General features: G+C 39.3%; 1 protein-coding gene across 1 annotated transcript; it reads left to right on the forward strand.

Annotated features, from left to right (window-relative positions):
- Positions 1-6,228: 6,228 nt before the first annotated feature.
- On the forward strand, positions 6,229-8,589 carry LOC131892856 (proclotting enzyme-like; the record flags this gene model as incomplete). The annotated part of the gene is given in 7 exon segments (XM_059242715.1): positions 6,229-6,490; positions 6,592-6,718; positions 6,790-6,996; positions 7,068-7,156; positions 7,854-7,986; positions 8,052-8,339; positions 8,428-8,589. Coding segments are annotated over 7 exon segments (1,268 nt in total), but the record flags the coding sequence as incomplete, so codon positions are not given.
- Positions 8,590-15,731: the final 7,142 nt, after the last annotated feature.

A 15,731-nucleotide genomic window follows, 5' to 3' on the forward strand; every position in this document is an offset into this window, starting at 1 on the left:
TAGGTGTAGTCCTCCAAAATAATGGAAAGTTCGATGAGCATATCCAGTTGAAGGTGGGTAAAGCTTTTCAAATGTGTGGTTGGATATATCGCACGTTTAAGTCCAGAGATAGCATCACGATAGCATCATCTGTACAAGTCGATTGTCCAGCCACATCTTGAATATGCCTCACCCATTTGGGCTCCAATGTGTTCAGCAGGTTTGCTAAAGGTCGAACAAGTCCAAAGATGTTTCACTAGGAACATCACATGAATGAGAGAGCTCTCCTATTGGGAGAGACTAAAAAAGTTGGACTGTACAGTATTCAGAGAAGGTACGAAAGGTATCTGATACTGTACGTCTTCAAAAGCATTCATGAGTGCTGTCCCAACCCAGGATTTAGGGTCAATTCTAGTGACCGAAGAGGCTTAATGTGCGTATTGAGAGTACCTTCAAGTCCTCGAGAATCGAGGCTAGTTCGAACAATAAAGTCCACTTCTCTTCATTCTCGGGCTCCTTCATTGTTTAACTTGCTTCCCTCTAATATTCGATCGGAATACGTAGACCTTGTTGATCCGGTTGCATCTTTCAAGTCAGACCTGGAATTTTTTTAGATAGCATTCCTGATCAACCATATATTCAAGGACTAGCTCAGTCTGCCAACTCAAAGTCGTTGGTAGACCAAATATCATATAAAGATTGAAAGGTAATAAATAGACGACTTATAACCTTTCATTTTAATAGTACTGGGGATCACATTCCCTGTAGCGGTTAGAAAAGCCCGTGAAAAAACAAACCAAAAAAAAGACCTTAGCGCCATGCTAATATCTTTTCTCAACATCAGATTACTATTTGCTTCAACAAGGGACAAGTTGAAATAAATGACAAATTTTATTTTTGCACGGTGCAGGTTGGCTGGTCTTTTGTCTGTAACTGTGCTCCACAAAATGACAATATCTATCTGCTTACCCCTCCACTTCTCAAGAGGAATTGAATTGTTATAAATATAAATCCAGTAAATGATACACCATTTTTTTGGACGGGCAAAAGTGGCAGGTTCAACCGTAGCAAGTCTTACAACACTTGGCCATTTTGATGCTTGTGTCACCGATTTTTTTAATTGTGTTTCAATTTCGGTTTGTTTCCTCTGCACTGTCCCACCTTACCGATGCTTTTCATTCGTAATTCAATCCTCTTGAAAAGGCATTCTTGACAAATGAATTTGACTCAGTTGAGCAAATTATTTTTGCTAAAAAAAAAAAATTCCTTCGTTGCTGATTACACACTACACCTGGACCAACTTGTTGCGTGAAAATTTGAAAAATATTAACTTTTCTCGTCAATTTGATATTGAAAACAAAAAAGAACATAGAAAAAAAATCTGATCACCTTGGTTATTCATTTGACTGCCACTCAAGCCCAATTCAACTTGGTCCTGAGTTTGAATGTGCCTCCAACACTTGTATCTATTTGCGTGTTTAACGGCGTTATGCACCTGATAGAGAACATCCGGATATATCGTCAGTCCGAAAATATTGTCAATTTGGCTCGTCCCGAGTGCGGCGATATAAGCAGGTTCCACTATATAGGCTTTAATTGAAGTCTTTGACGATCTGCTTACGCTTCTCCTCTCACCAGTAATACGACCAACACTCCGGTTGAAATGCCGTAATAAGCATTGACAGGAATATCCAAACACGCCTTGATAATTTTTAGGCGTGTACGAAAGTGCCTAATGTGAGCAAGAATTAGGTGTTCCTAATGATTTTGAAAGGTAAATAGCTGACAAAATGTGTTTCTAGTACCTTCCTCGAATCTTGATAAGGCAACAAACCATTGCGACCTGTATCCAAGAGTCCAGCTTTTGGGATGAACCTTTCTGTGCCCGTGTTGGGGTTTTAAACTTTGTTGGATTATTTAAGGTCACTTATCTTGCTCGCTCTGACTCCAAAAGCTTTGTCTATCTCTTCTTATGGTGCAAATATACAATTAGTTTGTGATAGAAATGGTCAAGAGTCCACCAGTTTGTTAAAGATCCCTGATCAAATCTACTCTTTGGTCGCCGAGAGTAATGTGGCCTTGAACGGAATGAAATTTCGCTTAATGACCTCTGGGTCAACGGCATTGAACACTCCACTCGTAGAGAATGAAGGGAAAGATATTCAGCAGGCTTCGCCCACGACGAATTTAAGGTTACTCCTCCATCCAAATCATTTTCCGCCCTTGAACTAGTCGAAAAGAATTATAGAATGTGTTTCTACTTGGATTCCCCAGGCTGAGGGTATGCCTTGTGGAGTGTCCGCCTCTTGGAGCCCATTTTAATTGTGTACTTCCTACAATTTTGGAAAAATTCCAAAGACAAAAGAAATTATTAGTCTCAAAACGTAAGCCGAGTGGGTTAGGAGTCGATCATCATGGCAGCCTGCAAACAAACGTTGATTTCGTTGGTGTTCAGAATATCAGTGTTAGTCCTTTTGTTCATCCAAAGTTACGCTCGGAGTTTTCTTGACGGAGATCCTTTATTCATTGAAGGTGAGCATCAATACTGGTTTGATACAAGTGAAATACAAATTGAGGGACTTGTGTGGCAACATGGCTTTAAGACTTTCCTCCTCAAAACAAAAGCAACGCAAGAAACTGCCTAGTTTAGAATCTATAAGTGATGCACATTTTTGGTGGTAAATTATGAAATCGATTTGTGTTCCTGTAAGGAATAAAATTAATGAGGAATCCTATATAAAATATGTGATCCGCCAAAAACAAATGTCAGATCAAAACAGAGGTCGATGAAAAAAATGTCTACATTTGCCTCAAAGGCAGAGAGAATAGTATTCATTTTTACCTGTGTTGCCGCATTGTTTCAATGATTATAAAATAGCTTGTTTCAAATCTCTTCAAACGCAACAAAAAAATATCATTGGCCAAAACCTAGACAACCATTATCATTGGTGCTAGTGTACTCTTAGTAATGTCCAGCCATAAGATGTTATAATTTTTTTAATGAAAAGAAACATTTTTATTATAAAACTATTTAGCATCTGCTTAATTGTTAGTATTGCATCTTACACTAAAATAGATCGGAAAACGACCTACTTCGCATAATTCCAAGATTGCACTAAAATGGTTAGTATATCATCTTTTATTTGGCTTTTTGTTCCCCTAATAAAATTGATTATTAATGTCAAAGCTGGAGCCACTAAGTCCTAGCTCACCTTTGAATCTTTCGCAAAAAAATGATGAATGATTGATAGCTTCAAAGAGATAAGGCCATCAAGGCAAATGACTTACTTCTTCGATGACTAAGAAATAAATGCGATTCTTTCATTTTCTTAACGATTTTTGCAAAAGCTATAAATGATAAATATTCGCACTTGAAAGTTGCTCAGGCTGTAAAATTGTCGATCATTTTTTCTTAAACTTAAAACATTACACTAGTCCATTATATATTTGACATATTACATAAATGCATCCAAGAATTTGAATTTTAAATTTGTCACTTTTTGCAATAATTATTTTACATTTTCCAAGACGTTTATGCAACATCATATCTTAATAACGTTACTGTTTGATTTCATGTCTAAGCTTTTTTCCAGTTGTCAAACTTTGATTTTATTATGCCGTAATGCTCCCTAATCCCATTACATCAGATAAGCATTCGTTATTTTGTAAGCCATTGGTGGCGTCCAAAACAAATCATTTTCTTAACATTGCTCTTTAGACTTTTGTCTCAGTTAATGATGAGTTCGTCCCATTCCAGCGTTCAACTTCAAACAATGAGCTCCATTAGCTTTTTAGCTTAAATATGAAAGTACTGAGAAAATGTTAAGAAGGCGAAGACTAGCTTCAGTTGGTAATGGTAATAGTGGTACTAAAAATAAGAACATTATTCAAATGGCTATTTCTATTTTCAGAATATTTTCTGGCGGTTAAAAGCCGACGGCTTGCATAGGCCCATTTTGATTCCCATGTGTACCTGTAGATATTTCGACCATAATCAGCATTCAAAGTTGGGGAAGATTGGTGGAGCCAAGGATGGTTTTAATTGATCCACTCAAGTGCTCCACTAATCTTTGGGATGTTTTGAAGCCCTTTTCCCACTATCATTTGGTGAACTTGAGAGAAATCTCCCTGTAAGTACAAGCCTTTAGATTATTATCGGATATGCCTTTTACAGTTCGTTTGTCTACGACATTTTTAAATCTTGACTTTGATCTGTCATGCGTGACAATTCCGGTTTGCTTATGTTGAAATTCTTTTATCTCGTCGTTTCCAAGGGCTGTTTCATTTTCATCCACGATCCTTTTCAGGCTATCAATCATTCATCATTTTCTTGCGAAAGATTCAAACGTGAGCTAGGACTTAGTGGCTCCAGTTTTGACTTTAATAATCAATTTCATAAGGGGAACAAAAAGCCAAACAAAAGATTAAATACAAACTATTTTACTGTAAGAAGTCAGATCTCACACCAGTTTTCATTCTTATCATTTTTAGAACCAAACTTGCGTTCCATTTTGACCACTGGCAATTTGGTATCGTTAGTGTCTCCACTTGTATTCTCTGATTCATTCAATTTTAATCTTTTATCACTGCATTTTTTGGAGATTCACTATGTTAAAGGATGGAACGCAGCCCCGTTGGTGTTTTCAGGGGGTTTGAGTAAATGGGCAGGATATAGATTAGTGTGGAAAGAATTGGCCAGATATCAATTTCAAGAAACTAGAAAACAATGTTTTCTTACAGGGTGGCCCAAGTCAAGTGTTCTAGATATTTTTTAGCCTATGATGGCCATGAAGCAACGTAAAAACGTGAACTAATAGGCTACCTACATGTGTTTAGTTTATCCTATCGAATTTTATACACATTATTCAAAATGACCTCCCTTGACCTTAATCACAGCCTGAAGACGACGGTTGAGATCTTGGACAGCACACGCTACTTGCTTCTGTCGGATTTCTTCCTAAGCTCGGTCACTGTCCCGCCTAAGATGGTCCTGGCTCATGTGAGGCTTGGCACATGCCTTAGCCTCAAGGATCGACCGCAGGGAAAAGTCCAGAGTATTTGGGCCAAGATTGCTGCGGGGCCATTCTTCTTTAAAAATGAAAGCTGGAATATTCATCTAAGGTCACGACTTTGGCGGTATGTGAAGTTGCTCCGTTCTGCTCACATCCATATTCATGCCCATCTTTCTCAATGAGCGCCTGGGGTTTCGACGAATCCTCTCCCGAACATTCTTGACCAGTTCAGAGGTTCAAAACATTTTTCTTCACCCTGTTGGCCTCTTGGCAGTTTAGCCTAACTCCTGGTTCCGATTCAGTTTCCTCATAATGAACATAGCGTTGTTCTTGAACCTTTTCTCGGTGACACGCAATATATTCGATCGGTCGTGGCCATCCTTCAAAAGTTGGAGGACACTTCCTGCTTGGCATTGAGTACCATTTTAACAAAGTTAGTAAAAGTTCGATTCCTTAATGGGTATAAATGTTTTATCACAAGACTCCCCAAAAGGTTTGTTGGTAATTGAAGAGCCAGGTCTGAGAAATATTGTTCTCAACCCTTGACCTGGTCCACCCTGAATATATAACATGTAATGAAACTTAATTTGTATGACAAAGTTGTTGCGAAATGGTTTCACTCTGGCATTACTGATATGCTGTTGTTGAACTTAAACTTATTTTAATGATGCAATATTACAGATATAGGTAAAAATTGCTGGTCTAGCCGATCAGTTTAAGAGCTGACAATGCAAGAATGTTCTCCTCACGTGTAATAGATTCAAATTCTGGTGCCGGAAGCTACTATGGCAGAAATTTCCTTTTCATGGACTATTGCTTGATACGGCAGGCAAAAATACAGCCCTTTCAGCCCAACAGAACGTGTCGGTGCCTATATTTTGACAAGTTTATTAGCAATTTTTTTGTAAATTCAGATGATTTGTTATGTAAATTTGCTGTTAATTACACACAAATGTTTTTGGAAAGTTTTGGCCTGCCCTCGTTATAAGCAAATTTCAGTCCAAAATTTCTAGCACATTCAGAGAGGCAATCTGGTCATAATACAAAGCGCGAAGCTTAATTGCCCTTTGATTTTGGCCTAATGTTGAGTCCATACTTAGAGGCCCACGATGTATGACACATGTGATTTTACAGAAAAACTAATAAACTACTTTTGTGTACTTCCCAGTCAGCAACAAGGACCACGGCGGTTCCTTAGCCAAGAACCTAAATGGTGGGGAGCTTTCGCCCGCTCAAGGGCAACTAAATGGTGTACCAAAAGCTCGCCATGCACGGCAGTTCCCGCTTCAAACACCGGGCTTACCCTTGTTCCAGCCTTTGCCATCCCAGGCATTTGCTTCTCCAGGGGTCAATCATCCTAGTGTTGCGCCATTCCTGAGACAGACTTTGAGACAGCCTGGCGCCGTGCCGCCACTTCAATCCCCCGAGTTGACCCCATCTGGTCAAGAAGATCTTGCGGCAGCTCTGCTCGGGAACCCCTGCGTGACTAACGAGGGCAAGTAAGTGTGTTCTTTCTGATCATCTACATCTACATTGGCGAGAACATCGATTATCTGAACACGAGCCCCTCACCTATACGTCCAATACTCCCTTCTCTCAGGAATGGAACGTGTACCACAGTCAAGGGATGCTACCCTTACTTCCGCTTGTTTGACTTTGGCCCAACGGAGACGGCCTCCTACGGCACCTACGACACTTGTGCTTATGACACGGTCAATGGAAAGCAGGTAAGCCTTGACGTTGGAACCAGTCAAAGCAGTCACCTCCATGGAGCTTGAAGAATTATTCACATACGTAGGTTTTTGGCATCTGCTGTTCAGAGAAAGACATCAAGCAAGACCTTTTGGATCAATTGGAAGAGTTGAAAAATGAGGAGCCATTTGATCTGGATGAATTCCCTCTGGACGCTCAAATCAACGAGAATTGCGGCAAGCGGCCTGCTTTGCACAATTTGAGTAGAATCATAAATGGAGAGGAAACTAAACGGAACGAGTTTCCATTCATGGTGGGAATGCCGATGATAATATTGTCTAAACCTGCATGATCTCATTTTCAACTCGAATATCATCCTTTAAGGTCGCCTTATTCAATAATCATCGTTACTTTTGTGGAGGTTCATTGTTGGATAAAGTCCATGTTTTAACTGCAGCCCATTGTGTCAAGCAGTAAGTACCCTTGACTGACAGGAGCAGAGTTCCGAAATGGTCATGTGTTTATTACAACACCATTGGTTACTTTTGAGGACTTATCGAGAGATCTGCCATCCGATTTGATGAAAAGCAACACAAACGTCAATGATAATGGTTTTATCGACCATGGTGTTTGATCGGTGAAGTAAATTCTAATGGTTACATAGTGAGTAATCAAAAAGTGTTTGTAATTAGCAAAGGGAAGAAATTGGGAAAGGTTGAACTTGGTTTAGAAACGATCATATCATAAGCAATGCAATTGTATCTGAACACTCTCTTTTTTGTAAACTGGTATTTTTTCACGAAATCTAATAGAACCAGAGAAAAACGAGGAGCCCCAAACTATAAAATATATGAAGGTTATCTGTAAAACATTCAAATCGATCTTTGTCAAAAATCTGAACTCGCTACACTCGTTATCAGATATAGTTAGAAACTTTGTTTTGGGGGCTCATTTCAAAACTGAAGTAAAACTACATTAGTGATCAGTTTGTCATGACTAGTTAAGCAGTTATTTACGTAGCTTCATCGATGCCAATTCCATCTTCTGAGCTGAGTGTATTTTACAATATTTTAAATGTGAAGGATGTCTTCCCGTCTTTCCGGGTAGGGTGTCATTATAAATTGTAGCGACCTCTATTTCTAGTTGAATATTTTGTTTCAAATATTTCAGTATTAATGACGCAGATGTCAAATCCATGAGGATATTCCTTGGCGATCACGACTTACGTCTACGTGACAAAGAAGAGCAACACGCCCGAGTGAAAGCAATAATCAAGCATAAATCTTTCAAGACATCCACTTTCGTAGGAATCATCAACCCGAGAACATAATAAATGATTGACCGCCCTTAATGACAATGCTCTTCCAGCACAACGATGTGGCCATTCTAGTCATGGAGACCCCGATTACGTTCACCGATGTCATCCAACCCGTTTGTTTGGAAGAGGATCCCAACAAACTATTTGTCGGTGAAACTCTGCAAGTGGCGGGTTGGGGCAGAACCTCAGAAAAGGGAATCTCATCATCCCACTTGAGAAAAGTGGAGGTTCAAGTATGGGAAAACGACAAATGTGCCCAAAGTTATGGTTCAAACGCACCTGGGGGCATCACCAGTGGGATGCTTTGTGCCTCCTCAGAGAAAAAAGACTCGTGCAACGTAAGAAGCGCTTTCAAATCGTTTCTTGTCCATGTCCGTGCAATGAAAATTTACCGTAGTAATTATCAAAAATGACATTGCTTTGCAGGGTGACAGTGGTGGAGCATTGTTCCAGTGTAACAACGATCGTTGTCGTCAAATTGGCATCGTGTCTTGGGGCATTGGATGTGGACGTAAAGAGTACCCGGGTGTATACACCAGAGTCACCGAAATGATTCCTTGGATTAGAAAAGTCATGTCGGAATATTAGCGCTTGGAAACAGGACCAGAAATAAGCCAGTTGAGATGTTTATTCGAACTCGACTTTCAATAGATATGCTTCATGCCAAGTTCCACAACTAAATTGATTAATATGTCCTAGTTAACAAAGAGGCAAGATTTTTTTGCACGTTACTTTATGGACTATGAAATAGGTCTGTGTGGGGAACGTGTGTAGTATGTACTAGGTATTTGGCTCAGTCATGGTATGTGACGCATGATAAAGTGGAGGTCGATATTTAGTTAAGAAAAAGTGAGACCCAATAATGCCCTCTTGCAAAGAGGTCGTAATTTAACTTGGGGTCTTTCCATTGGGGCAAGTAGTCTACTTCTAAAACAGCCACTTTTGTAGCCAAGTTAATGGGTGGAATGGTTGGTTGAAAAATAAATCGCACGCCTTTACCATACATTTGAATTGGCGAACTCTAACTGTGTCGTCAATCACTAAAATGTGTAATGTAATATTATTCGTTTGGGCCTTTTATTTTACTCCCACTGGCCAACGAACGGCACTCCTCTGAAGCAAAACTGACCCTTTTATGGTAGAGGAATGTTCAAAGTACTCGATGCCATATTCCAACGTTGACTCAACTCCCGCGTATTGAACCGGAAAGGCAGCTTTTTAGCTTAATGGGGTACAGAAGTGAAACTCAAAAATGCTTAACCGAGTGTCAAAACGTGACCCTGCCTTTCTAAGACTCGAACACAGGGTTGCTTCAAGACTCGATCTTGATCTTTGATTGCTCGGCTGTACCTTTTTTGCTCAAGTTGAGAACCCTAGCTGAGGTCCTTCAAGCTAAATAGCTGATTCGCATGAGAAGCATGTTGACGAAAATGTCGACCTAGGTGCTCCCGGGTTACAACATTGCGTTAAAATTGTCGAATCTCAGTCGAAAGCGTGTTTTGGCCTCAGAAAGAAGTGAAAAGGTTACGTAGAATTGAAATATGGGTCTTCCAATTAAGCTTGTCGTCAATTAGTAACCATAGGAATTTTGTCGTTTTTTCCAGGGGCCTCCATCCAATCTGACTATTATGATGCCCTTTTATTATTATGTTAAGGTTATGAAAAGTGTTATTGGAACCAAATAGTTCCGAGTAGCCGAGTATCTATATCGAAATTATATCCTCTGGGATTTTAGGATACGGGTTTGAAATAACAACAATTGTCCGCGAAAGATTATGGCAGAGTTCGGCTAAGGTTTTTCGCCTATTGGAGAAAAATAACTGTTAAATGTATTTGGAATCTTTTTTCATACATTCAACAACAGCTTAAGTTCTTAACTCACTGATTAGGGACGATTCACTGGCATTCTTACTTGGCGTCTCTGCACACTTGTAAAGTTATCAAAAGTAATTCATCGTCGTTGATTGACCCTTGCTCGTAAGGAAGATTTTTTAAAAGAAATATGTTGCCACAAAAGTATTACAGAAACGTTCGTCAAAGCTCTTACGACGTTGATGGATGATTACATTCAATCGGTTGGTTCCCAATTGAAATTGATAATACACATCAGAACCATAACAAGTTAGATGGGTCTCTATGCATTAACCAATAGCTAATTGTGATCTTTAAGTCAATTATCAACGGTCAATGCCTTTGTCTATGCCATGCAGATTTGTTAACACTGCCTAGAGCAGAAAAAATCCATACTGTAGCGCTTTGACTCAAATGTTTACCCCAATTTAAGCCTAACCAGAACGCTTTTACCTCGGAGGTAAGGCTTGGACGTGACTCGGAATGACCATGCACTTACTCACCACTCAGGTGAGCGTATTTTTGTAGTGGACAGCGTCCAAGCCCCGAAGTCCGAAGTAAGACCTCTAAGAAACTCGCCCCAGGATAACTGTGTGACTCCACAACTCCAATAAATCATAACCACGCATCAGTGGATCGAACTAAGATGATATGGCAATGGATCAAAGCTGCAATGTGGAAGCAAATTCAAAGTTATTGATCCTCTATTCTTACCCGTGCTTGCCTTTCTTATGTCTTATGCCCCATCATTTTACATGTTTCAAGAAGTCATACCTCAAGGTGTTGACAAAGAACTAACCCCCCCCCCCATTTTCTGATTCATTGACTTTTTCGACGTTCAGTCATTTATTAAGAAAATAATTTAAGACTGTGTTCAACAGCTGCTGATCCTACCCCAATCCCTCTCCTTAGTTGTACAGTGTCCAGGGGTTACACGTTTCCCAAGTGAATAGTGCACTTGTGATTGGAATTCCACTCAAACAATGAAAGCATTGTGAAAATTTGGAAATCGGAATTGTCCACTGCAACTTTTAGCACAAAACCTTTTCTCGAGTATTGACTTTTTTGGCAACTATTTTTCGGAGGCCTCTACTATGTAGTTTGCTCCTAGAGAAGCGAAAGGGAGAACAAAAAACTAACCTGACTATGCGGAACAAACGTGAGGACAAAGTGGACTGCAAACCAGAACCATGCAAACATTATATTTGTCGTTTTTGTTTAAGTTAAGGGCTTCATTGAGCAACCAATTTTCAAATTTTGCGACAAGATAGTAGTACCGTGTACAGCTTTATGAGCTTCACAGCCTCTTATTTGAGGATCAAATTAGTTCTCTGTCATTTGAAAGTGCGTCATATAAATGCAACATTTTTACTCATTAACATACGTGATAAATCTTAGAGCCTGAAAAAGCTTATCTTAGACTCATTTTGCTATTTTTCAGTTTTCTATGTGTACAATTGATTTTTTGAAGCCATAGGAGATGCTTTTCTATGTTAAGCCACATTTCTTCGGTTGGCTTATCATTAACTTTTCTACTTTGATATTTAGGCCAATAGCCTCCTAAAAAATGGTAGTGACTAGTCAGTAGTGTTCTCAAACTTATGCAAATATCATTTATTAGCATCCTCGACCTGTATTTGTATCTGTTTGCATACTGGACCCTTATTTGCATCTTTGGTCCGTTTTCACTTTTTTATGTATTTTCAGCTTCTTTTGGCAGATTTTGTCTGGGCCAAAAAAATGTATTTTCACTATTTTGCTGAGAAATTGGCACCCCTGGCGCATGTCTGCACTTGCCAATTCAGGGTGACGCCTGTCATCTATTTCCTAAGACACATACAAACTCTTCAACCAAGGAAGCTAGAGTAAGGAAACGCCACATTTTTTGTGATCACCAAACCTTTCCCACCATATTAGGCCTAAACTGTTATTGCTGATATTTGATGTCCATTAATGGCATAGTTATTGTTCAAAATATGTGACTAATATCTGTTTTGTAATAGTTTTTAGGTCATGCTTCAAGCAAGATGTGGAAATATGCTTAAAAACACTTCTGACATATCTTGAAGTACAATTATTGATAAATACGAATTATGTATTCTTAAGCAAGCAAGCATTTCCTCCAATTGCAATCAATCAATACTATTTTGATAATGATTTTGTTTAAAAAAATGCTTTGGGCACATCTTGACAAGATTTCAAGTAATTTGTTAGACTTGTTATGAAATTATGGTTCTCACTCTGAGAATGGCCATCAAACCCAAAATAGGCATATTGTAGTTTCCAGGTACGTTTTGTTCTTTAAATTCATTTGAATGCCTCCTAATAATGGAATGATATTTCTCAGCAAATATGACTGACTCCTTCTTTATTTGACAGTTTTGGATGTTTTGCTAACACAAAAAAATTGGAGTCCAAAATTCAAATTGAAATCTAGTGGATTGGAATTTGTACTTTGCACACCTTAAAAATGCGTGACTTTTATGTGAACTTCCTAGCAAGTAGAAAATCAAATCTAATCAAAAACAATCCAACCATTTTTTTCCAATGCCTGATATTTGTTTTTTCAAATTGGTAGATTGAAACAAAATTATCAATTGTCCAACCCAGATATTCAAGTAAGTCAATATTCAAGTACACCTATTTTTATTGCTTATTTCATACATTCTTTTGCTATTTGTCAGTTTTAGTTCCTCATCAAGTGATGATTGGTTCTTTTTTCTGATTTCTTTCTATAAGTGTTTGGGCAAGTTTTGCGCGTTATTTCACTAATTTAAAAGACTTTCAAATTGATTTTAATTCGAGGGCTTGTCAGAGAAAAGTCACTTCAACCAAGCCGCTTGAGACTTTGCTCTGAACACATTTTGATAGTTGGGCAGCAGGGTGTCAGGCTGATCAACTTCTCTTGCATTACTCAGTTTCAAGCAGAGCAGACAAACATGCCATCAACATGCTGGCTCCCTGAATTCGGAACTTGATTTTGAGAATCACGTAACTAAATGTGTGCAAAGCCGATCCCCATTGCACGCACCAGGCAGCCACAAGGGAGCCAAAAAAGTCTCATAAATCTCTTGAGTGTCGTTTCTCTGACTAGCCCTCTAGTTTTGATTAATTCAATGTTCGTGGTCATTTCATTCAGTTTTTTATTTTTTAATCAAACATAGAAAAGTTTGGAATAAGAACCAAGCTGTATGTAAAGACATGATTAGTTTGAAAAAGATATACTCAAATGTACACTTAAATGTAAATGTAAGCCGTGTTGTTTTCTCTCTTTAGAGTCCCTGCCTCAATACACTGGAAATCTTGAATGAGCACATTTTATTAAACAAAACCCCACAAACAGCAACACACTGAGCACTTTCAAGTAATGGTATTGGCAAAAGTCAATTTGTAATAATGACAAGTAGGTTTCCATGGGTATAAAAAGTGGTAATCTCCGGGAGAGACTTGAATTTTCCTGCCCAAGCACTTAATGCGTTTGCGTAATGGCATAAGTTTGTTTGGATGTCAGGGGTCTTGTGGGGGGAGAACACGTAAAAACCAGCGCGACCCAAGAATTAGACATGGGAAAAGATCAGAACCAGAGACGCAGGCACTTTTTGATAGAGAGATCTAGAGCTTGAGGTTCAAGAAGCTAGATTGCCAAATTAAAACCTGTGGACATTGGACAGGCCCAAAAAGGTAACTAATTTGGAAATTGCTTTCTTAAAACTTCCAAAATCAAGGGTGTTCCCCTCAATCTGGTCAACCTGAAGAAATTGTTAACAAATTACTTTAAAATATTAATGCTTATATGAAGCTTTCCATCAACATCAGGTTCAAGTGGTCTTGGAGAGTGGGCTTCAATATGTCAGAAAAGGAAAGCAAGACATGGCTAGGTACCTTTGCAAGGCGTTTTGTTTGACCAGTAACTTCAGTGCTACTCCATACAGCTTTGAGCTTTGTTGGGACATCTCCTCCCTAGCTCCCCCTGGTGTCCAACGTTATAACGTGATCTCAACATTTCCCATTGACGACGGCCCAAAGTCGAGCTCGGAAAACCAGAGATAGGGGAGTTGAACCAACAATGCTGAATAGCTGACAATATGCTGACTGACAGCATACAACATAGAATTCACATCCATAATTATATGTATCTATATTGACGTACTCCTAACAGGAATATATCTATTTATTAGGTGTATATCTTAAACTGCCTACTTGGACTTTTCAGCAGTGATCCCACTACCTATTCCAGACACCCTGATACTAGCTATCCAAACTTGAAGCATGCCCTTAAGCTGCACTAAATCTGAGCTGGATTCTTGGACACGGTCGTCTCCTCTCGTCTCGTCTCACCCGTCTCACCACGGTGGTCAAAAAAGCTTATCAGGTATTGAGAGAAATGCGCATATCCATCTCAACAGTCTTCTTCCTTACAAAAACCATAAGAAGTTATTTTGACGTGATTGATTTATTGAAGTCTGGCTCAAATTTGTCGCGCATGTGGCTATTAGTTAACAAGATTTGCTTTGATATTTCTGTTGGAATTCAAAAAGGCTTTTGAACCACTGTGGCAGTCGTCTCAATGGTGAGACGAGAGGGGTAAGCTGATCAACGAAGAATCCAGCTCTGGCTTACGTTCTGCACTTCAGAGTGCGCTTTGGGGTCAGCCTCGTCCAAGTAAAGGGCTGATTGGGACGATTTCTCTTTTTTGCGGACTTCCTTATCGCTAGTGGGATTGGAATCCAAGCAGTTCAAGACGAGAAATTTGTTCATTTTACTTCACTTTTATCTTTATCTTTGATAAACCAACGTATTAGAGTTGGCTGATTTGGCCAACCCTTGAATGTAAGATTGATTGGGGGAATTTTTGTCAAAAACTTGTCCATATCTGACTTAAATCCTGCTACTGGACCAACGCCTACATACGCTCTAGGAAATTTGAAGGCATTAAATTGAACAATGAAGAGCCTGAGATAGAAGAGTGTTGAAAAGAATAGAGACTGGATTCTCAACGACTTGAAGGTACTCTCAAAACGCACGTTAAGCCTCTACGATCAGTACACGTGACCCTAAATCCTGGGTTCGGACAAGCTCATGAAAGCTTTTGAAAACGTACAATATCAGATACCTTTCGTACCTTCTCTGAATACTGTACAATCCCAACCTTTCTAACCTCTCCCAATACGAGAGCTCTCTCGTATCATCAATGTTCCTAGTAAAACATCTTTGGACCTACTTGAGCTTTTGCAAACCTGCTGAACTAATTGTAGCCCAAATGAAGCCCAAATGGGGATGCGGTTGGACGATTGACTTGTACAAAGTTAGCATTGTGATTCTAGCTCTGGACTTTAACGTGCGATAAATCCAACCGCATGTTTGAAAAGCTTTACCAACTTTCAACTGGATATGCTCATCGAACTTTCCATTATCTTGGAAGACTACACCTAAATCCTTCATGGATGAGATAGCCCTTACCTTCATCATCTAATAGTAAAGTGTCTAATGGTGTCGACCCCAAGGTCATTGAGCGGAATTTCATTCCCTAATAAGGGCCCTTATTTGTNTACTTGAGCTTTTGCAAACCTGCTGAACTAATTGTAGCCCAAATGAAGCCCAAATGGGGATGCGGTTGGACGATTGACTTGTACAAAGTTAGCATTGTGATTCTAGCTCTGGACTTTAACGTGCGATAAATCCAACCGCATGTTTGAAAAGCTTTACCAACTTTCAACTGGATATGCTCATCGAACTTTCCATTATCTTGGAAGACTACACCTAAATCCTTCATGGATGAGATAGCCCTTACCTTCATCATCTAATAGTAAAGTGTCTAATGGTGTCGACCCCAAGGTCATTGAGCGGAATTTCATTCCCTAATAAGGGCCCTTATTTGT

The sequence above is a fragment of the Tigriopus californicus genome, chromosome 2 (genome assembly GCF_007210705.1).
Source record: "Tigriopus californicus strain San Diego chromosome 2, Tcal_SD_v2.1, whole genome shotgun sequence".
NCBI classification, from domain to species: domain Eukaryota; kingdom Metazoa; phylum Arthropoda; class Copepoda; order Harpacticoida; family Harpacticidae; genus Tigriopus; species Tigriopus californicus.